This window comes from Mytilus edulis, chromosome 1 (genome assembly GCF_963676685.1).
Source record: "Mytilus edulis chromosome 1, xbMytEdul2.2, whole genome shotgun sequence".
Taxonomy (NCBI): Eukaryota; Metazoa; Mollusca; class Bivalvia; order Mytilida; family Mytilidae; genus Mytilus; species Mytilus edulis.
In genome coordinates this window covers 43,152,610-43,180,020 of record NC_092344.1, presented here as the reverse complement: position 1 = coordinate 43,180,020, position 27,411 = coordinate 43,152,610, and the positions used below count along the sequence as shown (strand labels likewise).

Sequence of the window (27,411 nt, the reverse complement as noted above, 5' to 3'; positions counted from 1 at the left end):
AACGACTTAGTTATTCTAACCTCGTTATAACAACTTAGCTAACTCGTTATAACAACTTCGCTAACTTGTTTAAACAACTTAGCTATCTCATTTAAACAACTCAGCTTACTCGTTTAAACGACTTAGCTAACTTGTTATAACGACTAAGGTAATCTAATGGTTATAATAACTTAGCTTAGTCGTTTAATCGAGTTAGCTAAGTCGTTTTAACGAGTTGGCTAAGTTGTTTAAACGAGTTACCTAAGTTGTCTTAATGAGTAAGCTTAGTCATTAAAACAAGTTAGCTAATTTGTTATAACGAGTTAGACTTAGAAATAAAACTCCACCCTGACGCTAACCGGCTCCGTATATACCCGCACGTTACTTACCAAAGAGAAAATCCTGGATAATCATAGGTCTGTTCTATGTTCCTTTTGAATTTCAACCAGAGATAAAGAACTGGATCTTCCATCAATGTATTGTAATGTCCTTTCAAACAACGGTATATTGCAGGATCTTCCAAGTGCTCCACGAAATCTCTTTCTAAATCATTTACATCTATTTTATCAGCAATCAAAGCCGGACTTCAAAGTTACTGTGAAATTGCCTATTCTAGAGGTGGCGTGAATCAGATGTGAATACAAAGGTTTTCCCCATTCCAAACTAAAAGAAAGAGTTGGTATTGCTTTGTTTCATAAAAAAAAATGGGCAACGTAGAAACAAGTACCTTGTGTTAGGGAGGGATAAACCTACTTTGTTAAGAATCACTCTGATTCAAACAAAAAATTCTCTGAAACTGACAATATCAAGATGCTTGATTTCTTTATTGACAACATATTTGTTACGTTTAGAGGACGCGTTTTTCAACAGACTGTCCGTATTACCATGGGAACCAATTGTGTCTCTTTTCTTGCCGACTTTTTCCTTTATTATGATGAGGCTGACTTCATACAGGAACTTGTCAGGAAGAAAGATAAGAAGTTAGCAATATCCTTTAACTTTACGTTCCACTATATACATGATATTCTCTAACTAAATAATTCAAAATTTGGTGACTATGTTGAACTCATCTATCCAATTGAATTAGCGATAAAGGATAAAACAGAAACAGTTAAGTCTGCCTCATATCTTGACTTAATCTAGAAATTTCTATGTAGCAACATTCCAGCAGCGCCTGTATACGGAGTATCTATCTCCCAATCAATACGACATTCCCGGGCTTGTATTTCCTTTCATGATTTCCTTGATAGAGGGTTGCTCACAAGGAAGCTATGAAATCAATACCTTCTAAATTCTATCAAACTTTTGTTTTATTGTAGGGTTATTTAAGACAAGGTTTGGCATACAAAAAACTTAACGAACCAGTCAGTGCTGTGGCATCTTTTATAAATGCAGTGAATATATGTAGACAATATTCAAATTTATGCTCACATGGTCTGGCTGCTTGTTATGTAGAATTGATAAAGGGTCTTTGTGAAGTTGAAGGTAGGTTATACATACACCATGGCAGATCTTTGTTAGTTCTTATTCAATTTATTCACAACTTTTCAGTATTAATAATGCACTTATGTTACATCTGTTAAACCAATTAAAAGCTGTCAAACGTAATTATACCTTTGCGACAATGATGATCGTACCTAATTTAGTTTACATCCGTTGTGATTTTTTGCTATTGCTGTTTCTTAACTATGAGTAATCATAAGGATTTTCTTTATCATAAGATATAATTACTAAAAATAAATGTGCTTAATTGTCTGAATAAGAAACTTTTATTTTGTAGATTTACAAGATATGAATTAAGCATTTTCCACTAATAACAATCAAAATTTGACAGAGGTAGAGAGACATATATATGTATTTTTTTTTATCTCTAGTAAAAACCCGATAGGGGCATAAAACAATGTAATTTAGGTCTGTAAGCGGTGCAACAGTGAGGGGTCTAAGTTTGTGTCCACTCTTTGTAGCCAGGGTTGTAAAGACTTAGATGTACTCAAAAAGGTATTGCTGCACTCATAACCGACCTCCGATACTTTTGCTTTAGAGAAAGATGAACTGTTTTTTTTGTAGATAAAAATATACACAGTGTGGAATTTTAACCAAATATATTTGTCATGATACTAGTACATCATATTATCTGTTCAGATCAGGATCCGAAATAATAATTGTAAAACAATTCAAACGAGAAACCGTAAAGTCAACAAGCTGTCAGCACACAAGAAAACAAAGCATCCTACAAAAAAAAACAGTCCATATTCTTATTTCTTAAAGTCGCGTGTTTGGTTTGCAACCAGGAAGAGCCAATTTAAAAGTTTTGTTTAAAAACCAAAATGAGGTGTTATTGATTAAAACATGTTTTGTTTTGTTTTAAACAATTTCGATCAATATCATATCAAATCCTTTTTAGCTCACCTGGCCCGAAGGGCCAAGTGAGCTTTTCCCATCACTTTGCGTCCGGCGTCCGGCGTCCGGCGTCCGTCGTCCGTCGTCCGTCGTCGTCCGTCGTCGTCCTGCGTTAACTTTTACAAAAATCTTCTCCTCTGAAACTACTGGGCCAAATAAAACCAAACTTGGCCACAATCATCATTGGGGTATCTAGTTTAAAAAATGTGTCCGGTGACCCAGCCAACCAACCAAAATGGCCGCCATGGCTAAAAATAGAACATAGGGGTAATATGCAGTTTTTGGCTTATAACTCAAAAACCAAAGCATTAAGAGCAAATCTGACATGGGGAAAATTGTTTATCAGGTCAAGATCTATCTGCCCTCAAATTTTCAGATGAATCGGATAACTCTTTGTTGGGTTCCTGCCCCTGAATTGGTAATTTTAAGGAAATTTTACTGTTTTTGGTTATTATCTTGAAAATTATTATAGATAGAAATAAACTGTAAACAGCAATAATGTTCAGCGAAGTAAGATTTACAAATAAGTCAACATGACCGAAATGGTCAGTTGACCCCTTTAGGAGTTATTGCCCTTTATAATCAATGTTTAACAATTTTTAGCTCACCCGGCCCAAGTGAGCTTTCCCATCACTTGCCGTCCGGCGTCCGTCGTCCGTCGTCCGTCGTCGTCGTCCGTCGTCATTAACTTTTAAAAAAATCTTCTCCTCTGAAACTACCGGGCCAAGTTAAACCAAACTTGGCCACAATCATCATTGGGATATCTAGTTTAAAAAATGAGTGGCGTGACCCAGCCAACCAACCAAGATGGCCGCCATGGCTAAAAATAGAACATAGGGGTAAAATGGAGTTTTTGGCTTATAACTCAAAAACCAAAGCATTTAGAGCAAATCTGACATGGGGTAAAATTGTTTATCAGGTCAAGATATATCTGCCCTGAAATTTTCAGATGAATCGGATAACTCGTTGTTGGGTTCCTGCCCCTGCATTGGTAATTTTAAGGAAATTTTACTGTTTTTGGTTATTATCTTGAAAATTATTATAGATAGAGATAAACTGTAAACAGCAATAATGTTCAGCAAAGTAAGATTTACAAATAAGTCAACATGACCGAAATGGGCAGTTGACCCCTTTAGGAGTTATTGCCCTTTATAGTCAATGTTTAACCATTTTTAGCTCACCTGGCCCAAGTGAGCTTTTCCCATCACTTGGCGTCCGGCGTCCGTCGTCCGTCGTCGTCGTCTGTCGTCATTAACTTTTACAAAAATCTTCTACTCTGAAAGTACCAGGCCAAATTAAACCAAACTTGGCCACAATCATCATTGGGATATCTAGTTTAAAAAATGAGTGGCGTGACCCGGCCAACCAACCAAGATGGCCGCCATGGCTAAAAATAGAACATAGGGGTAAAATGCAGTTTTTGGCTTATAACTCAAAAAACCAAAGCATTTAGAGCAAATCTGACATGGGATAAAAATGCTGCCCCTGAATTGGTAATTTTAGGGATTTTTTGCTGTTTTTGGTTATTATCTTGAATATTATTATAGATAGAGATAAACTGTAAACAGCAATAATGTTCAACAAAGTTAGATTTACAAATAAGTCAACAGGACCAAAATGGTCAGTTGACCCCTTTAGGAGTTATTGACCTTTATAGTCAATTTTTAACTATTTTTCGTAAATCTTAGAAATCTTTTACAAAAATCTTTTCCTCTGAAACTACTGGGCCAAATTAATCCAAACTTGGCCACAATCATCTTTGGATTATCTTGTTTAAAAAATGTCTGGCGTGACCCGGCCAACCAACCAAGATGGCCGCCATGGCTAAAAATAGAACATAGGGGTAAAATGCAGTTTTTGGCTTATAACTCAAAAACCAAAGCATTTAGAGCAAATCTGACATGGGGTAAAATTGTTTATCAGGTCAAGATCTATCTGCCCTGAAATTTTCAGATGAATCGGATAACTGGTTGTTGGGTTCCTGTCCCTGAATTGGTAATTTTAAGGAAATTTTACTGTTTTTGGTTATTATCTTGAAAATTATTATAGATAGAAATAAACTATAAACAGCAATAATGTTCAGCAAAGTAAGATTTACAAATAAGTCAACATGACCGAAATGGGCAGTTGACCCCTTTAGGAGTTATTGCCCTTTATAGTCAATGTTTAACCTTTTTTCGTAAATCTTAGAAATCTTTTACAAAAATCTTCTCCTCTGAAACTACTGGGCCACATTATTCCAAACTTGGCCACAATCATCTTTGGGTTTTCTTGTTTAAAAAATGTCTGGCGTGACCCGGCCAACCAACCAAGATGGCCGCCATGGCTAAAAATAGAACATAGGGGGAAAATGCAGTTTTTGGCTTATAACTCAAAAACCAAAGCATTTAGAGCAAATCTGACATGGAGTAAATTTGTTTATGAGATGAAGATCTTTCTGCCCTCAAATTTTCAGATGAATCCGACAACCCGTTGTTGGGTTGCTGCCCCTGAATTGGTAATTTTAGGGATTTTTTGCTGTTTTTGGTTATTATCTTGAATATTATTATAGATAAGAGATAAACTGTAAACAGCAATAATGTTCAGCAAAGTAAGATCTACAAATAAGTCAACATGACCAAAATGGTCAGTTGACCACTGTAGAAGTTATTGCCCTTTATAGTCAATTTTTAACCATTTTTCGTAAATCTTAGTTATCTTTTACAAAAATCTTCTTCTCTGAAACTACTGAGCCAAATTTAACCAAACTTAGCCATAATCATCATTGGGGTATCTAGTTAAAAAATGTGTCCCGTAACTCGGCCAACAAACCAAGATGGCCGCCATGGCTAAAAATAGAACATGGGGGTAAAATGCAGTTTTTGGCTTGTAACTCAAAAACCAAAGCATTAAGAGCAAATTTGATCTATCTGCCCTGGAATTTTCAGATGAATCGGATAATCGGTTGTTAGGTTGCTGCCCCTGAATTGGTAATTTTGAGAAAATTTTGCTGTTTTTTTGTTATTATCTTGAATATTATTATAGATAGAGATAAACTGTAAACAGCAATAATGTACAGCAAAGTAAGAACTAAAAATAAGTCAGTATGACCAAAATAGTCAATTGACCCCCTAAGGAGTTATTGCCCTTCATAGTCAATTTTTAACAATTTTCTTAAAATTTGAAGATTTTCAATAACATTTTCCACAGAAAGTACTGTTATAGATAGAGATAATTGTAAGCAGCAAGAATGTTTAGTAAAGTAAGATCTACAAACACATCACCATCACCAAAACACAATTTTGTCATGAATCCATCTGTGTCCATTGTTTAATATTCACATAGACCAAGATGAGCGACACAGACTCTTTAGAGCTTTTAGTTAGTTTTTTACGTGGAAATTGATAAAATTTTAGTTAACACCATCTGATAAAAGAAAGACCCATATTTTTGGAAATTTTGATTTTTTTGCCTTATTATCTAATAGAAATATTTGCTGAAGATGTAATTTGGATTCTATATAACTGTATGTAGACAATATCTTAACTTAAGACTTTTTAAAAGACGTAATAATTACATAATTATAGATGTATGCTTCATTATTATACGTATAAGTATTGAATGCTTCTTTTTGTCATTCCATATATAGGGTTATAAAAGCATTGACCTAGCGTAAACTTTTAGAAGCGCTTCTTTTTCTTCATTCATTCATATTTTTTTCAGATATATTTGACTTAGATTCAAAAATAATTGGTGCAGAATCAGGCGTAGTTGATGCAGGAAATTTCACTCTTAAGGATATAATCCTTGATCAGCTGTCATCAAAAGGTCAATGCCAATGGAAAGCCATTTCCTATTTGTTAATAGGTGCTATAACAGGCGCTGATTCAAAACTTGCAGGAAGTTGTTCAGACTGCAATTGTTCTGCATTATCAGTTTTAAAGTTGTTTACTGAGACCATAGACTCACAAAAAAAAGAATGGGGCTGCAAACTGGCAATTAAACTATTACAAAATGGTGCTTCATTTCAAGAATTTGAGAGCGGATTGGACGGGAGCGTTATTCACTTCTGTGTTAACATTACTTTGAAAACAGGTATCATTTTTTAAAAGCTTCACTTCTTGAAACCAACAATGAAAATGTGGGATCCTAAAAGTACATACTGAAGATGATGTGATTGATTAACGTCCGGTGGCAAATATTTCATGCATGTTTAGGACACTAGAAAAAGAAAAAAATTGATAAAAAAAAAAAGCATTGACGGGTCATTCTTCATTTCCTTCTAAAAGTATAACAAAAAATTATGTTTGATTGCCAAGAAGAGTCTTTACAGAAGATCAGAGGACGATGACGTAAATCAGATGACGTAAACGACTCAAGTTCATCGTATAATGAATTATATTTTTAAGGCCCTGGGATGACAAGATGTGGCAAAGAAAATCAAAGTATAATTTATGTTCAAACCAATTACGACAGACAGCAACTACCTATCGGCAATGAATTACTGATTCCTGACTTGGGACATACATATTTTGGCGTGATAAACATACTTAGTAGCGATCAGCTCTCTTCTGACAGTGGTGTAACAGTGCAGCAATGACATACATTTTTGAAATAATTCCACGACACAATATATAATACTCCATAGAAAATTACTCGTAGTTACTGAAAGCTCGTACTGAATTACCCCAATTTCTAGAATGAATTAAATCAATCTGTATAGGTATATTTTGAATGAGGTTGGGAAATAGTTTTGATACCTTTTAGTACTAACTCAAACTATGTTGAATATATATTTGATATCCTGGTGGGATAATATTGTATCAAGAATGACCAAAAGTACAGAAAAGATGACCTCACTAGATATATTCCATTTTTCGTTGAAACAATTATTTCGCCTTTTTATCAGTATAACAACGGATTGTTTACTTGCCATGAAAAATACGGCGCGTACAATATTGGAACAGTTATTACCTACTCATCTATTCTGGTGCATCTGATTTAGCACAGGGTTCCTTTTAATATTTTTTTGTTGCTTGATCTGATACGGCGCGTGCAATATTTGAACAGTAATTACCTACTCTTCTATTCTGGTGCACCTGATTTAGCACAGGGTTCCTTAAATATTTATTTTTTTTGGTTGATCTGATGTGTTTCCTTTTTATTATTATTTTAATATCCGTTTTGTTTCGATCAGTTAAAGTCTTGTCGGTAATCGATAAAAATGTACAAAAAAGACCGAGTTCTGCATAATGTACGTCAAAAGTTTGTTTTCATTACCCCTAAAAAAAGCCTAATAAAATACTAAAAAAAAAGGAAAACAAATTAAAATACTTCACATGTTGAATTCTTGTGCTCGGGAAAGGTCTTTATGTAATAAACCATGATTCAAACCTAATTACTGCTAGACTAATGGTTGGGTACAGGAAGACAAAAAAAAAAATCCAATTAATATACCAAAATAATGGTCCCTTTTTCTGCAGGTAATGTTGAGTTTTTGAAATATTTACTATCAACTCATATAAAAACAACATCAAGCATGAATTTCAAACTCAACGGAGATACAGCACTACACGTTCTTGTGACGGATTCAGAAATACGTAAAACGACTATTGGCGAAACGATCATTGGTCTTTTAGTTAATCATGGTTGTGGTTTAAATATAAAAGACAGCGCGGGAAAAACAGCCATTGAATATACGAGTAAATCTGACCAAGTATTCAGCTTATTACAGAATGCTTCAAGTAGCAGTAAAGGTAAGGAAATATTTTCATATTAGTTTCATATTCTACCCTTTACAATAAGAAAATATAGTTGTTTTTTTTTTATCTTTATCTGGGGATTGATCAGTATTCTTCTCAAGCACATATCAATTGTCATGCTTAATGCCCAGCGGCAAATTTTGGTGTAATTTTATATTAGGAGGTACTGGTAAAAAGTAAAATAACAAAAATACCGAACTCCAAGGAAAATTGAAAACGGAAAGTTCAAATCAAATGGCAAAATCAATAGTTCAAACACATGAAACGAATGGATAAAAAATCTCAAATTCCTGACTTGGAACAGACATTTTCTTATGTTAATAATAGTGGTTCAAACATGGGTTAATAGCTAGCTCACTTGTATAACATTAAATTCCATTATATTGATAACGATTCGGGAACAAAGCAAACCGACATAATAGGTAAAAATGTCTAAAATTTGGGTACGACAGACAACATCATAGTACAAAGCCACGTCATAAGTTACAAAGAAACACAAGAAAAGGCATATAATAGACAAAGCACATTAGCAAAAATGGAAAACAAGAATGCAAAAATTAACCATAGCACAATGACGGAATTTAAGTATAGAGCTACTGCATATGTAAAAAAGAAACACAAAAGGTATTTAGACAAAGCACTTACCAAAACAATACAAAAAATTACAACAGCACAATAACACAATTACTGGATGTATAAGTACAGAGCCACGTTATATTTAACAAATAAACACAAAAAGGCTTATAGACAAAGAACATTAGCAAAAATGAAAGACCAGAATACAAACATATTACCTCAGCACAATTACACAATGACCGGATGTACAAGTACAAAACCAGGTCAAATGAAATGAACAAAAAAAGACTAAACAGTAAAAATAATATTCATTAAGACAAATAAAAGAATACTATTTTTCGGCAAAGTGGAAAGGGATTAATATAAGTTGCAAAACTTGTTTCCCAATCCACTATAAATAAATATATTTATACTAAAAGAATACTATAAAAGGCTATTTAGACGATACACAACGTCAGTACCCAGAATCTATACCTCAAGACCATTGTGTATTATTTGTGAAGATTTTTTTAGGATAAAGAAAATATTTGCAATTTCATCTTATAAAATATATTCATTTTGCATGAATACGTGATATTTGATTAGATATGATCCAACAAATTAATCATAATTCTTGTCATCTAATCTGTAGGCAGTAGAATCAGTGCAAATATAACGAGAATTCGGAAGATCGGAAAAGATGCTCTTCAGGCAGGCAACTTAGATAAGGCACTTGAAATATACACAAAAGGTATAAAAGATTGTTCAGATGAGGGAGACTTCAAAAATGAAGCAATAATGTATACAAACAGGGCAACTGTATATACTAAGCTTAACCAACACGAATTGGCATTACAAGATGCAGAAAGTGCCATTCTAGCTGATTCGTCATGGCATAAGGTATGGGAATATTTGGTAATTAAGGTGACACAACATCTGTATTACTTCTGTAGCTAATGATGAATAATTAACCTATTTCTCTGACGTCAGTCTATTGTTCTAACAGTGGATTATTTTTCAAGAATCCACTGACCACCATGTTAACTTAAGATAACTTATATAATAACTTTAAACTTTTAACTTACAATATCTTATCTTCTCGAAAACGAGTGACTGATGCAAGGCTCGAACTCGCGCGTATTTTCGTCAGTAAAGTCTGAAGTCTATGCGTGATACCACCAGACCACGAGTGCAACAAATGGAAGTTTTAAACGACCTTGACTTGCACGGTCGGTCCACGAGTGCTGAAAAATATTATTATTTAAATATCACTCTTAAAGCGTATATCTGTCAATACATGCCAATAAACTGTTTTTCTGTCTTTTTGTTGTTTAATAAAATATATAAACAGTATAGAATCAAAGAATTGTAAATATTACTTATTAGTACAATTCCATGATAAAAGTAAACGTACAAGGCCTTTCCCTTTTCATCATAACAAATGCTTAATTATAATGACATCATACCATGATCACTTAGTTTGATTATAAGTGGTCCAAATATACATCAACATTTAACTGACTCTAATTTGAATAAAATGTGATATGGTACGACTGTAAAACTACTTCTTTGACGGTAAAACCAGAAACAAAATCGTAAACTTTATATGAAAAATAAAATATAGATACCTCTAAGATTAAAAACAATATTTTGGTAGAGAAAAACATTACAATAAAAGAACAAATATTCCGGGTACTAAGCTTGAACTTGGCACTGTTAATAACACAGTTACTTTTTTCGGTGCCAACGACTTGACGATCATTGCTATGAACAGCTTACATGTTTCTTTTCAAGATTGACATAATTATATATTGTACATGTGTAGCAAGAGTAATTCTGTTTGGGTTTGAGAATGCGAACCCCAAATAATACTACATTTTGTAGTTTATTGATTAACTGATTGACGATGGATGCCAAATGTAATAACATTAAAATAATCAAAACATAATGAAAGGGAACCAGTTTACACTAAAATAATATATAATTTTTGAGTTAAGAATAACCATTGTATCTATTTTATAATCAGCTGGTGTCTAGTGAAGTGGTGTTATTGTGACATTTATACTTCATTTAGATTTAAAATGTTTTTATTCATTTTATAGGTGTGATCATGGTGATGTAAACTAAATCAAATAGGAGATATTAACACCATTGAATTGCACATTTGGTTACTAAAACTATATATGTAAATATTAAAGGTTTCTGAATGTTGGTAATTAAATTTATTTAACTTTTCAAAAAAGATTAAAATAAATTCATATGTTAATTATATGTCTTTTTAAATGAATCATCAATACTAAAATCAAAACAATAGAAATTATTTGTAATGATTAAACATTGAATGAAATAATTATTTACAAATATAAAATCTTCTCAAAAAGGAAAGCTAACAACACATTTAAGTTAAATTGAAGTTATATCAAGTATAATATAACTGTGAACCGTGTGGATTTAATCATTTCTAGCTATTATAGAATAAAAAAGACAAAATACGAAATTATTTTAATGAAATTCCGTTGATTCATTGTCGGATCATGATGAAACAGATAGTCGTTTTACTAGAAATGGGTTAGGCTAGAGTTGTGGATTCTCTACTACATAATACATTACTGAGTATTTCTCGTAAATATTATGTTACAGGCATTTTCTTAATTCAAACATTTAGGAAAATGTTAGAATTTTTTACGCATTATCTAAATTACGTGTGTGACTTTGAAATTTTATCAATTGCCATTTTTCGGGCATTTACCAAATGCCTGGAAAAATTAACAGACAAAATGCCAACATTTTTTACAAAGAATGAAAATCTCATCTAAACTGATAATTACTGACTTCAACAATGTATAGCTGACTATGCGGTATGGGCTTTGCTCATTGTTGATGGCCTTATGGTGACTTATAGTTGTTAATTTCTGTGTCATTTTGGTCTCTTGTGAAGAGTTGTCTTATTGGCAATCATACCACATCTTTTTTTTTTTTAATATTGTAATGTTACAAGTATCTTGTCTTAAGGAGGAATTAATCCTTCTTTGTAAAGAATCACTTTAAAAATTCTCTGAATCTGACATTATTGTTATATGCTTGATTTATACGTTTAGAGGACGTGTTTTTCAACAAACTATCAGCATTCTCATAGGAACCAATTGTGTCCCTCTTCTTGCCGACTTGTTCATTTATTCTTATGAGGCTGACTTCATACAGGAAATTCTCAGGAAGAAAGAAAAAAAGGTTAAAAATAATCTTTAACTGTACTTTCCGCTGTATATACATGTATGATGTTCTTCAACTAAATAATTAAAAAAAAAATGGTGACTATGTAGAATGCATCTATCCTATCGAACTAGAGATAAAGGATACAACATAAACAGTTGTCTGCCTAATATCTTAAATTACATCTAAAAATTGACAATGATGGTTGGTTGACAACAAAACTTTACGATAAAAGAGACGATTTCAGCTTCCCAATTGTCAATTTTCCATTTTAATGTAGCAACATTCCAGCAGCGCCTGCATACGGAGTATATTTCTTCCAATTGATACGATATTCCCGGGCTTGTATTTCTTATCAAGATTTCCTTGATAGAGGGTTGCTGCTCACGAGGAAGCTATTTAACCAAGAGTTCCAAATGTTGAAGTTGAAATCAAACATTTCGTAAATCTTACGGACGCCAAAACGTGATGGTTGACCGTTCTTATGTCGTAACTTCAATCCCGTTCCCTTTTAACGAATGTGAACTATCGAATTAGACTGTTTACCGGGTTTGTAATAACATTAGCAACACGACGGCTGCCACATGTGAAACAGGCTCTGTTTACCCTTCCGGAGCAACTGAGACCACCCCTAGTTGTTGGCGGGGTTCGTTTTGCTTAGTCTTTAGTTTTCTATGTTGTGTCTTGTGTATTATTATTTGTCTCTTTGCCTTACTGTTTAAGCCAAGACGTTGTCGGTTTGTTTTCGATCTTTGAGTTTGGATGTCCCTCTGGTATTACAATTCTCTTCAACTTCGTACTTCAGTTGGCTTTTTTTTCTTCACTTTTTGGGATTCGAGCGTCGCTGAAGAGTCTTTTGTAGGCGAAACGCGCGTCTGTCATAGATATAAAATTTAATCCTGGTATCTATGATGAGTTTATTCGCCCCTCTTTTGTAAGAGTTTTGACAATTAATCAATTACTCATCCGAATTATTTAAAATTTCCACAAGCAAGGATAATTATTTGTTATTCATGAAAGGTTTGGATGGTAAGATAATTTACACATTCGATGATGGTTTTCTTTATTTCTATTTTTTTCTTCTTATTTTTATGAACAGAACACACAATAACTTGAAAATATTCTTCTATTGATTGTGTTCCAAAAAAGTTCAAATTAACATAAGCATGATTAGGTTAATTGATATTTTTTTACTACATGTAATACGAGCATTTAGAGAACCCTTTTTGTGCTTATTAAATTATTTTTAATGTCAGTAAAATTGCCTTTCTTTCATCCCATTCAATCCATTGCATAAATTAATTTATAGATTTATTGTTTATACATTTCATCCTAAATAAAAACGAAGTATTTGCTATAATAAGTTTACAAAAACAATCAATTGATCAAAAGCATGAGCGTACTTTTACAGATCCATTTTTTCTTCGCAGTAATTAATAAATATTTTTTTATGATTACAATCAGTCTAGTTTCTATTACTGACTGACATATGAACATATGTAATAATCAAACAACTTATTTGTAAAGTTTGTAATTCAGGCACACTGGAGGAAAGGAAAAGAACTGTATCTTTTGAAAAAATATGACGAGGCATTTGAAACATTCGTAAATGGATTTGAAGTTTTTAAGCTAGTATGTGACGATAAAGAGTTAGTTGATTTGATCATCGGTGCTGTCATTGCATTTCCAAATGTATCAGGTATGAAATAAATGACAAAAATAGAGTTAAAACCATTGACAGAGAATAACATACGACATAAGATATTTAAATAGAATAGTAAACATGTGATATTAATTTCAATGAGTAATGAAATTTATAAAAATATCGTTTTATTTTTTTTTAAATGTTTTCCCAGGAAATGCGATCAAAATGAAAATGGTATATAGGACAATAGTTTCCACATGGAAAAGTGTTTGGTTATAACTTTTGGTTTTAAAAGCGCTATATTAGTGTTAAATATGAAGAACCAAATAACTCATGAACATGTTTCGAAACAAAAGCGACATTTCAAAAATCTATGTGACGAAATGAAATATATATTCAAAATAAAAGCAATAGCTCTTTCTTCTAAAAAGGTGGAAGACCGAATTACCGGTATCAAATAATAATGATTGACAGTTTTTAACGTTCCTATTTCTGATACTGTTTGTGATATCAATCAAACAAAATCGTCATAGCTAGAAAGATAGCATTATTAATTCATTTTTCCTTCATGAATATAGAATGATAAATACTTTACAATAATTTTAAAAAGTAATGTCTAAAGCTAATGATTTTTTTTAGACAATCTTAAAGCTACTAAGTACGAAGAATTGTTAAACACATCTTTAGTCCAGTTTTGGCCTGACGTACTGAATAGATTATCCAAAGAGTCTGAATGGAAAGTGATCAGCTATTTGATTTTAGGGTTGAGTACAGAGATTCCATCAGATCGTACAGGTATATATGAAAACATGTATAAAGTATTGCCGAAGGGCATATTAATTTACCCCTGTACGTCCGTCTGTTCATTTATCCGTGCGGATATGGATACATGATATGTTCGGCTATATGCTCCTACAGTTCTTATGCTACAGGTTTCATATTTTGTATGTTATTTTCAGATAATAGTTATAAAAGGTACATGGATTACGATTTAGGGGATGCGCGTGTTCACAAGATTTTGATTTTTTTTTTGATAGTGTGTAATGAACATATGCAAACATGCAAACATTTTAACCTCAACATTTTGTGAACGATTTAAACAGAACTTTAAAAAGGCGAACACAGAAATAATTGAGAAATTCACCATAATTCCATGGAGTTTATAACATCAATGTAACAAAGCTTAATAATAGTTGCGGACCTGTGGTGTCATGGGTTTTTCCTCTCAAAGAAATTGACTTAATTTTCAATGAATATTGAAAACAGATTTAGTTTTTTGAAGTACTTGAAAGTTTAGTGTAATAATTATAATTACTTATTTTGACTTTAGGTTATGGAGCTGCATATTCCGTCGACACTAGTAAGATGCAACTGAGCAATGTGTTCAAATTTATCGAAGCAAACAAAGCTGATAAATCAGTTTCAAATTGGTTGACGCCAACAATGATTGTTCTTCTGTTCAAGCATGAACAATTTCTCAACTTTAAAAACGATGATAAGGACAACTGTATCCACGCTGCTGTGAAATATGCTCTTATTACAGGTAAAATGTAACAACTATAGAACATCAATGAATTGGATATTACAACTCCTAACATATGTTTTATCAGACATAGTAGTTTGTCTTACCAATAGTTGGTGTACTTCGCATTTTTTTCTAAATGGCAAATGATGCTATCAAGTGCACGAATCTACCAACATATTACAATATTTCGAGGACATAATAGTACAAGCATGAAGATGTTATATTGTTGATTTTGGTAAAGATTCATTTAACGATGTACATCTCTGAGGAGCCCAAAATTTCTAGAATTGAACTTTCTTTCTTAACCTGATTTTAGGTTGATATGACTGTTTAAAAATACTTGGTGAAGATTATAATCATATGGTGGTGCACTTCTGTTTTTGCTACGGCCCTTTGAAAATACCCAATTTTGATGATTTTCCCATATTTTATCAAATTGTAGCCATTTTTGTGCTATTATCGTGAACAAAATCACAATTCCACAATTAAACTTTTTTCATACTTTAAAAGTGATGAAGTGGACCAATCTGAATAAATTAATCTTGAAAAACAATAGGTAGGTGTTAATATATTAAGAAAGTTTTATCGTATTTTGATACTTTTTTATGTCAAATTTACCATGTTGTCAATTTGGTAAATGTATGATTTTTCTCTGTTTTCAGAACGAAATGCATATTATTTCAACTGCTTTATTATAAATGATTGTAAAAATGCACATCTAAAAAATTTGAAAAGAAAAAAAGGTATATTGGATGAACGTGATTTTGCTAAAATCATTTCTTGTACCTTTCAACCATTTCTCAAAATTTTGGCTAAAAAAACTGACTGGTAATAGAATTTGATTTTTTTTAACTCAAAAACTAATTATTGTAAATACACAACTTCTTAACAGAGCTAAGTATGATTAAGATATTATTAAATTCATTGCTAGTTTCCTATTGTACTACATGTTTTAGAAAAAAATATTCCAAAACGAGATTCCAACGAGACAGAAACGTCAGACGAATACATCCTTAAGAACAAGTCCGATATGGTACCAAACTGAAATAAATTAAATGTAAAGGAGTCCTACCTTTATTTTTTTCAATCTAATCGCTGTGAACAAATACATAAAAATGAATGGCATTATTATGCTGATTATGTAGTGAATGCATCCCAGGGATTCATAATATTATATTTAGTGTTTGGTCATCTATAATTGCCTGTCAATAATCTTTAATGTTTTAATTTAATACCAAATGAATTTAACCTATGACGAAATCAACTGTATAAATGATATGATACAGGTGACGTACGTCTGTTAGAACAAATGCCTGTTCAAGGAACTCCCTTCGTCAATGAATATTTGAATGGTAACAACGAGTCTCCCTACCATGTGATAACCAAGAATGGATTTACCCAAGACTGCCAGTTAATGAAACAAGTCGTGTTAATTTTGAATGATAAAAACTTCACAGCTAGTTGTAGAGACAATGCACACTGTTTACCAATATATTACTTGGAGGAAAATCAGTTTGGCGAATTATACGAAGATCTACGGAAAATATCTGGGAGTAAGTTTAAGACCTATTTGCAAAATTAGAGACAAAAGACTGTTCTAACAATTGAAACTTTTCTGATTACCTTTTGAAGCTCGCTGTCTTTATAAACTTATTTTCTATTATTTTTTTAATAAATTACATCGTTTGTATAGACATTCTTTAACACAAATATGCAAAATAACAAGCTCGGTTCCTGACAAGCACACGCAATTTATGAGTTTTAAGTTATTTTCGATAGAATTTTAAAGAACTGTCATCTTGTTCTAGCATAGGCAGTATGTAAATAGATTGTTACAGGACAAAGACAGACAATGCAAGAACTCTGTGATAAATATATAAAGTGAAGTACGAGATAAGTTTCTTTTGTCTTATGCTTTTTTCCCTTAATTTCGGGAAACCTTTCAACGGGAATTATTTTATTATTATTAGTTTCACTTATTTGTAGTTACAATTGATTAGAAAATATAGGTTGCTGTTATCGGAAAAAACACATACACACACACACAATTACATATAATATCCAAAAGTGCAGATCAATTTGATATAAATAACTAAAGGTCATCGTAAAACCTTTAATCATGGGCAAAACTAATACCGTATAGCCAGCTATAAAAGGCTACGGTATGATAAAATGTTAAACAATTCAAGCTCAAACCCAAATATATACAAGTATAAACATTGAGTCTTATTAATAGTATTAAGTAATTTTAGGCGGAGAAAGTGGTTCAAGGGATGATCTTCTTAAACAAGTTAAAAAGGAATTATCACAGAAAGACTACACTGCCGCCTTACGATTGTGTTTTATGGCGCTTATGACATTTGACCAAAATGAGATGCAAGGAATTAACAAAGAAGTATCAAGTTTGATGAGAAATATATCAGAATGTCATTTAAATCTTGGGAATGTGCAAGCTGCTTTAAATACTGCAAATGACAGTGTGAAGTTTAATCCAACTTGTGATAGAGTAAGCATTTGAATCATTAAGTATGAATAAAGAAAACTATATATGTTATGTTGAAAATGCTAAGTGAGTAATACGAAAGAGCAATATTCTCTTCATTTTCTCTTTATATTTCTCTCATGATTTTCAATTGTTTTTGCGTCTTTAAGATAGATATTATAAATTGAGAAGAGGAAATTGCTAACCATAAGTTGAAAAAAAATAGTCAAAAGAACACCCACGAACAAACAAACGACAGTCTCCAATTATTACAGATAACTGTAAAGACAAATTAACACGAATCCAACTAAAGCCGAGGAGATTATAACATTATATACTATAAACTAGAAGATAACAGATCCTGCTTAATTGTTTTTATAAGTATGGCTTTGAGACGTGAAGTACCCTTTTGACATTTAATATTGACTTGCAATCAATATTTTAACTCTTTTTTAAAACAAAGACTATGGACTTATAATACATATTGATTAATGCTCTTATATTTACAGGCGAATTGTATGCTTGGTGATGTTTTATTTTCCGGCAAAAACTATCAACCTGCCATACATACGTATACAAACGCACTCGTGCTTCATACCAACGGTCTTACTTTTCCAACAACAGATATATCAAGGATGGTCGAAATCTTAAAGAAAATTTGTCTTGTTTTTCTACGTATAAACAATAAAGAAGGTATGTATTTTTTAAAAGAACTTTTGATTCGTTAATAAAAGATTGTTTTTTAGATTAATTAAGAAGATTATGTCAATCATTTCAATAATATAAATTAATAAATATTATAGACATTCGATGATTATGCACTTCATACACGTAGCCACTTTCGTTCACTTATCCATTGTTTTAAAACGTCTGCGTACATCTCTTTTAAATGAAAAAATATATCTGTTTTACTTAAAAGTCCATAACCAACTAACAAAAAAAAATTCACGTTCAACTTTTTTTTTTACTCAGTTAGCTCAATTTATCATATGTATGTTTATAAAAATCCGAATCCGGTCAGTACTCTGTGTTCATGCAAATTAGTATGAAACAGGACTGTTCATCATTAAATTTTGTCCTTGTCATATATCATACAAGAGCTGGTCGTAATCATTTAAGTTATTTGATTATGTGGAAGGGGTATTGCATCATTGAACTTTCAATAAAGTATAACACATATACCACACATACATTTAGATCGGCTTCAAGTGATGCATCTAGAATTTAATAATGAAGCTAGATTCAATTCTTAACTATAGAACAATGAAAGTAGCTTCAATTTTACCCCACTATTGGAACATTTCAGTATCACCGAAATATAGAGTATATAAACTGTCAGGTTTTTAAGAAATTCACCCTTTTGAATTAACCTTTGAAATTGCATGCTCACCAATCCCCTTTTCATATCCTGCTGTACAGGAACTCAGTAATTGAGTAATTAGCAAGCTATAAGAAGCCCGACATATGAAAATGCTATATAATTCAAACTAAAATTCCAACGGCCTGACTTATGCTTGAAACAAACAAAAGGAACATAAATATGATATACAATAACAAACTAAAACCGTTGACATGGGACAATCACATACATGATATGACGGTGTTACATATGGTTTTTAATACAGAACATTAGAAAAGCACAAAAAAGGTCTCCAATAGAAACATGACCAGTGGACTTCTCGATTCATAACATGACAGTTTGGACTGTTTTAGTTTTTGGACGATAAACAAGCTAAATAGACAACTTTCGAGTTCGATGTATTTCTGTCAAAAACTTTGGATTTAGTAAACACCATTTGTGCGTTTAGGGGCATAGACACTTTCGTTTCGATGTTGAGATAGTGGTTGGAAAAATATGATGCTATATTGCACGAATTATTCGGCATCGCGTTATTAAATTCTTATATTTCTAGATCAGCACTGCTGTCATATGGGAATTTGACTAAGTAAATAAGGAACACAAATTATTTCTATTTTATCCTGCACAATGACGACCATTATTACGCTTGATGAACATTAATAGTTTAGGAATACAGGCGATCTCCTCTTTCTGGAAAAATTATGTCATGAAGGCGCGTATTTTCCGGTGAAGAAAAATAACTTGAAGGTTTTTGATTGGGATATTTCAATTTTACATTTGTGAGGGTAGTGATCTCAGATGAATGGTGTGACTGAAATATTTGATGCAATAGATTTGGGGTAGTAATCTCAAATGCAAATGAAGTGTATATTTGAAATAATCAGGAATTAAAGCCTAAATTGTTTTTGAATTATAATAACAATTTCAATTTTGTAGCATCGACAAGCATGCAAAAAATGATTCCGTTTCCAGTGGGATTCGACATATGGGTTTGGGTCTTGCATAGTTTTATATTGGAAAGAGAACTGGAGGCAGCGAAATACATCTCAAATTTTATGCGGACTATAAATCCTGTTTATGTAGAACTTGATTTTGACCTTGAACCGCTCTGTGGTATGGAACTGCTGGCAAAGTTTCCTGAATGTATGTTTTTCATTGCTTACTTAATAATCTGTGGCTGTAAATATACCAATTTATCGACACAAAAAGGCGACACCTTTATCAACGCAGCTGTTAGAATGACTTGTTACACTGGTAAGCTGTTTCCTAAACAATTGGTTCAGTTTTTTTAAATGCCGAATTAAATTCTGTATTATCAGTTTTACTGAAATATGTAGATACACGGATCCATGAATACTGTTTAAAACATATGAATATATTTGATGTGAATTTTAAATGTACATAAAACATTTCCCAATCGCCCATCTCGTATAGGTGTCATTATAACTTTTTCTAATTTATTTATTTATTTATCTATTAAGAAGTCCCGTACGGGATTATTTGGTTTTGCCTTTTTGTTACACTTCCAAACAAATTCGTACGCTGAAGCTTAATTGGTTTTCGTTATAGTTATTTGAACAGAAAAATAGAACGGAGTGTTTAGAGATCCTTACAAGCGAAGCGTAGATACAGACAAGGTGTATAAGAATGAGACTATAAGGCAATGATTCTGTACTTAATTTTATTATATGATTATCCAAATTTGTTTGTAATATAAGCTGCGTCTGCAATATTCAATATTTTAACACAAGGATTCAATCTTGTAACGTGGAGCGTTAAATGGACGACAATTATTGACTATTGCAATATATTGAACAATTTTCGTAAGCATTGTCCATGTAACAGAAAGAGAAGAAGGAAAAGTAAAGGAAAAGTTTTAAACGTGAGGGAACATCAATAAAACATCGAGAGACAAATTAATTTTAATATTATTTAGTATATTTTACAGTCCTTTGTATAAAACTGTTCGCATTACTGTGAAACCTTTTGTTTGTTTATCATTTTTTTTCTGTTTGTAATAAGTAAACTTCAATGGCTGCTATTTTACATTTGCGCCAGGCGCGCGTTTTGTCTACAAAAGACTCATCAGTGACGCACGAATCAAAATATGTTAAAAAGGCCAAATAAAGTACGAAGTTGAAGAACATTGAGAACCAAAAATTCCTATAACTTGAAGTTTTGTCAAATACAGATAAGGTAATCTTTTCCTTAGGGAGAAAAACCTTCGTATTTCAAATATTCAAAGTTTTGTAAGCAGTAAATTTATTATTATGAATATATCAATGATAACTCTAGTCAACACATGTACAGTTCTCGGGAAATTAACTCAACCAGCTGTAGCATCAACCCAGTGGTTGTAAATAAACTCATTATAGATCGCAGGATTGCAATTTTATATCTGCCCCTGATGCGCGTTTCGGCTACAAAAAATTTATCCGTGACCACCGTATAGAACACCACATGCGGGGTGTCGGATATGTTTGACACGGAGTGGCAGTTTCGAAGCGAAGAAAAATTATCAAAGTAAGTTGAAATATCAATATTTCTTTTTTCAGAATTCTTAGTACCATATAATGTATTGCACAGAAGGAACTGCAACACAATCTATTTCCTGCAAGCAGTCGATTTTAGTGCTATGTTTTCTCAAACAACCCCCCCTATATCATTTATATAGAATTTAATTCATATCATGAAATTTAACCAAATACCAGATTCTTACTTACAATTAATCGGTTTTAAAACTAGTTTTTTCATCAAAATATAAAGTGTCGCTCGGGGTGTCAGATTTTGCATCTCAAAGGGTAGAGGCTTTTGAAAAAAAAAGAAAATATTTGCATATAAATCGGTCTTCATCTAATACTTTTAACTCAAACACATCTACTATATAATGATTACACATTACGAACTGCAGGTACTTACTTTTTGTCTGTTTTATATAAAGTTTTATATGACATGAGCTTTTGATTTAATAAAAAAATTTAAAATCATTTAAAATATTTTGTTTTAAAGCTGGAAAAGGATTCCTTTTCCTTTTCAGTCACTATCATGGTCAGAAAAAAAGTCACGGCAGTAGATCAATGCACCGAAACATGGAGGAAAATCATAGAGTAGACCTTCATATATGGAATCCTCTCAAAAGCACTCGTGCACGCCTAGGAAAGGACTCTCTCCAGACGAATTTGATTACTCTCCCCAATGAAACACTCACCGGCATCTTTATTATCAAATGACAATACAGCTTAAAAAAATTCTCTGAAACTGACATTATCATGATGCTTGATTTCTTGACTGAAAACATATTTGTTACTTGATTTTCAACGAACTGTCAGTATTCCAATTGATACGATATTCCCGCGCTTGTATTTCCTATCATGATTTCCTTGATAGAGGGTTGCTGCTTACATGTACAAGGAAGCTATTAAACCAAGACTTCCAAATGGTGAAGTTGAAATCATAAAATTGAGAATTGAAATGAGGAATGTGTCAAAGAGACAACCCGACCATAGAACAAACAAGTTCCCTTCTTAAATTTTACGGACGCCATCACGAGTTGGTTGACCGTTATGGAATAACCGTTACACAGATGATATCGGAAATGAATCTCAACTACAATCCCCTTCCCTATTTATGAATGTGACTAACCGAATTAAACTATTTACCGAGTTTGAAATAACATGGACAACACGACGGGTGCTACTTGTGGAACAGGGTCTGCCTACCCTTCCAGAGCACCTGAGATAACCCCAAGTTTGTGGTGGGGTTCGTGTCCAGTCTTCAGTTTTCTATATATGTTGTTTCTTGTGTACTATTATGTGTCTGTTTGTCTTTTTCATTTTTTGGGCATGGCGTTGTAAGTTCAATTTCGATTAATGAGTTAAGACAACAAATTTCCTTTAGACAATATTTCTCTTCTTTTTTTCCTTGAGATGGTTAGATTTGTGTCAAAAGCATAACATCGGAAATGTGGTATCTAGAAACAACAAAGAGGTTTTGAAAAACTGACTACAGACTTTTTCACGGTCAATTTTTATAATTCATGAGTGGACACATTACAGAAAACTTGTGTGAACGTGGAATGGCCGATCCCTAAGACCCAGGAATTAATTTTGAAGGTCCATGGCGATGAAGTCTGATAGTATCTTTTGGCTTGGAACTGCAAAATTAATTCCTGCACCTTGGGGATCGGTCAAACCTCGCTCACACATGTTTTCTGTAATGTGTCCAATACTTTTTGCTCCACCCATAAATATAAAACATTACCTTGAAAAAGTCTGTAGCCAGTTTTCCAAAACTTCTTTGTTCTTACCCGAAACCACATTTCCGATGTTATTCTCCTTAACAAAAATCTGACCGTCTCTAGGTAAAGAAGATAAGAAATATCGTCTATAGGATTTTTTTTACCATTTGGAAAAAATGATACGGGGGAGTTCGTCTGAAGTTGTTTTCTTTCTTCAGAAATTTGCATATGAAGCCTCAAAATCTGCAACACGGAAAACTAGGGAGAGGTGTTTGAGAAAACAGAGCACTGAAATCGACTGCTTCTGCTTGCAGGAAATAAATTGTGTTGCAGTTCATTCCGTGCAATACATTATATGGTACTAAGAATTCAAAAAAAGAAATTTTGATACTTGAACTTACTTTGATAATTTTTCTTCGCTTCGAAACTGCCACCCCGTGTCAAATATATCCGACACCCCGCATGAGGCGTTCTACACGGTGGTGACGCTCGAATAAAAAATGTTAAAAAGGCAAAAAAAGTACGAAGTTGAAGAGCATATATAATAACATGTTTATATGTATCATACAACAAAATCACAAGTGTTGATGATGATATTGACTAATTTCTGACCTGAACCAATTAATGAATTTAAATGTTATCATTGTGTTTTGCATATATATTAATGACTTATTTTAAAGGTATTTATATTTTCATAAAAGGTATTCCAAACGTGCTGAAAGGCGTATGTCAACACTTACAAACTGGAGAAAATAGCAGTATTACAGACTGTAAAGGAAATTCTGGTCTTCATATTGCAGCTGCACGAAAAATAGAAAACTCTAAAATAGGACGACATGAGGTTATCGAAATTCTGATAACAACTAATATCAACCCGTTTCTAAATAATAATGATGGAATGCTTGCTATTGACCTTCTGCCTAAAGACGACAAAAGATCATGGAAACTCCTTGAGAAGCAAATGATTAAAATGACTGCTTTTGAAGGTTCGTAAAGTATATAGACTTTAAGTCAAGGTTCTAAATTCTAGTATATTTAGTTCTAATGGTAATAATTATTTTCCTTGCTTAAGACACTTCAATTAGAATTTAATGAAGAAAGCTCTGGAGTTTTTGTAGAATTATAATTTTTTCTAGCGGTCAGTTTAATAAAATATATTCCAGTTTCTAAGTGAATACTTTTGCACATAAACTTTAACATAGTCATACATAAAATTGAGAATGGAAATGGGGAATATGCCAAAGAGACAACAACCCGACCAAAGAAAAAAACAACAACTGCAGAAGGTCACCAACAGGTCATCAATGTAGCGAGAAATTCCCGCACCCGGAGGCGTCCTTCAGCTGGCCCCTAAACAAATATATACTAGTTCAGTGATAATGAACGCCATACTAATTTCCAAATTGTACACAAGAAACTAAAATTAAAATAATACAAGACTAACAAAGGCCAGAGGCTCCTGACTTGGGACAGGCGCAAAATTGCGGCGGGGTTAAACATGTTTGTGATACACTGACTCAGTCGTACTTATAAATATAATTATTTTCTGTGACTGTATCTTGCATTAATTTGTAGGATCCTGTACTATAGATAATTGAGCTTAACTGTAACAATAACATCTTTATGCCTTATATATCATGTACTGACTCTGTAGTACGACGCTAGATTAAAACTGACGAGGAAAGGAAACACACGGCCACTGAAAGCTTTATTATTGTGAAACCCAGGTGGTCGTGTGGTCTAGCGGGACGGCTACAGTGCAGGCGATTAGGTGTCACGATATCTCAGTTGCATGGGTTTGAATCCCGGCGAGGGAAGAACAAAAAAATTGCGAAAGCAAATTTACAGATCTAACATTGCTGGGTTGATGTTTAGACGAGTTTTATATATATATATATATATATTTGTGAATAAAACTCGATACTGGATTTATCAAATTATATTTAGAAAGCACAGAAAATATTTGACAACAGCAAAAATAAAGTTAGATAATGTTTTCAATAACAAGTGATAATTTCGTCATAACTTTGTAAAAAAAAAATACCAAAAAGGCAAAAAGGGCAATGCAAAGGCAGAGAAGTCTCTAACACGACAAAAGGACCAGATGTAAAAATGTATCAACATGTATATACAACTTTGAAATGGTAACCCAAATTTTTTTTAAAAAAAAATCAAAAGAACAAACAATAGATTTACACTATGAAGTACCAATGTATGCTTAGGTAGCTGATGAACAAGCACCCCAATAACCGAGAATACACTCGGGATCAACTCAAGTTCTCAGGAAAGGAAAACAGTTTCTGCTCCACCAGTGGAATCTGTTGTGCTACTACTTGCAAGCAAAAAAAGAATGATTTGCATAGGGGTTTGTCTCAATCATGCAAAATAGAATAGGGTTGTGTTACGAAGAGTGGAGCTATGACAAATCCCAGGTCGTCTGTTTCATAACTAACAGTGTTGTCGTATGCATATTTTGCATGTTTTTCAGTATTTACATTTGTATATATAAAATAACAAACCAGATCGCTATGGGGTAAATATGCATAAGCAGCACAATTCAAATTTTAACTTAATGCCTAACAATTAATCATTTAGAGATAGTTTTGTACACCTGGTTAAGGTTCACATGTGAACAGTCATCGTCATTCTTTGCACTTTTATCATAGAGTCAGTTTTATGTTATATTTATAGACAAACCAGACCATCATGGTAGAGCAAATTCACCAGCAACACAACTAAAGTCAGATGCAGCATTAAATCAAAAACAGCAAACAGAAAATCAAATCCATAAACTCGAAGAACAAAATAATGAGGTTGAAGATAAATGCAAACCATGTCAGGACACGTTTAATAAATGCAAAGACATAATCTTAGAAGATCCATCACTAGCATTCAAAGATCTGATAAGACTTATTAGGTCTAAACATAGATCTCCGAGGCACAAACAAATAGAAAAGGAATCAGTTTTAATGATTTCTGACTTTCTTGCTAAAACATCAGATTTCGGTAAGTAAACTTGTATCAGATTTTTTATGACAATATGCACTGGAAAGACAAAAAACGCCCATCTATAATTTTAATAGAATGTAGCAAGTTATGAACTATATTATGTGGGCATAAAGAATGAACTGAAATTAAAAATTAATTGGGATAACGATAGTACGTTTACCCAGTAAATACCATCAACAGCAAATTATTACTTTTGTCTCTCTCACTTGGGAAGTTGATATAATTTCACATTCCACGTATCGAGTCTTACTGTTCTATCGGTGTGAATGAATGAAATCTGCTGCAAAATGATCAAGGTACAGGATAACGTGATTCAATAACAAAATGAAATTCAAATCAATAACTATGTTTTATATCTTGGTAATTAAGTTACATAAAATGAAGGTTGTCGGATTGTGTATATTGATTCTTTCTCTTAATAGTGTACTTTACATCTTTTAATTAAAATATAATTGGGCAGACTTTTCTGTGCACAAATTCAATATATTATTAATAACGCAAAAGAATAAAGGTTTGCGATTGTTTATTATTTAAAAAAAAATAGAACAGGTAAAACCAACGGCCTTAGTAAAAAAGTATTTGTTTTCAAAGCTTCTCAACTTCAGAATTAGTTTTGCGAGATGAGTCTGAAGAAGACGAAACGCGCATCTCGCGGCTAATGAGTTTTTTGCAAAAGCGACATCTTCAATATTCTTAAAGCGCTGGCGTATGAAATAGATTAAAGAGGCGATTTTTTTAACATTACTTTATCGATTATTTCTGGTACATATGAAGTATTATGAATATCAATCAGATTTGAATTAAACAATCTGACCGTGTAAGCTCCAGTATCACTACAGATTAAACACAAATTCGTTTCAGAAATTCCCGAAGAATTATGCAGAATAGCTCAAAAACAATTTGAGAAGGTATTGCATCATTTAATAGAGCAAGAAAAATGGATGCAATTATACCAATTGGTAACAACACATAACAGGAAGCATGGCATACTGAGTCTTTCTGGATTTGCATCTGCAATACAAATTGAACAATTAATAGCTCACCTAGATAAAGAATTTCCAAATGAGCAATCTCCAAACTTAATTGAGAAGGTAGTAGACTGCTTTCTCCGGAATGGTGGAAGGGTAGACCGAGGTAAAGTTTACACATGTGATGTAAATATTTGTAAAATTATTTTTTATACAATGACTTTTATATAAGAAACTTTTCAAATACATAATTTATAATATATCTCAAAAACAGATATGCATAAAATCATTAAAACTAAA

General features: G+C 32.6%; 1 protein-coding gene across 1 annotated transcript; it reads left to right on the top strand.

Annotated features, from left to right (window-relative positions):
• Positions 1–6,089: 6,089 nt before the first annotated feature.
• Positions 6,090–16,637, top strand: LOC139516904 (uncharacterized). Its single transcript, XM_071307366.1, has 7 exons — positions 6,090–6,453; positions 7,842–8,114; positions 9,328–9,575; positions 13,425–13,584; positions 14,170–14,325; positions 14,861–15,073; positions 16,342–16,637. Exons 2-7 carry the CDS (start codon positions 7,898–7,900, stop codon positions 16,635–16,637), a joined length of 1,290 nt encoding a protein of 429 aa, XP_071163467.1. The 5' UTR covers positions 6,090–6,453; positions 7,842–7,897.
• The last annotated feature ends 10,774 nt before the right edge of the window (positions 16,638–27,411 follow it).

Coding starts and splice junctions, on each gene's coding strand:
- LOC139516904 (XM_071307366.1), top strand. CDS start 7,898: ATGAATTTCAAACTCAACGGAGATACAGCACTACACGTTCTTGTGACG. Junction 14,326..14,860: donor GATTCCATCAGATCGTACAG/GTATATATGAAA, acceptor TTTTGACTTTAG/GTTATGGAGCTGCATATTCC. Junction 15,074..16,341: donor GAAATATGCTCTTATTACAG/GTAAAATGTAAC, acceptor GATATGATACAG/GTGACGTACGTCTGTTAGAA.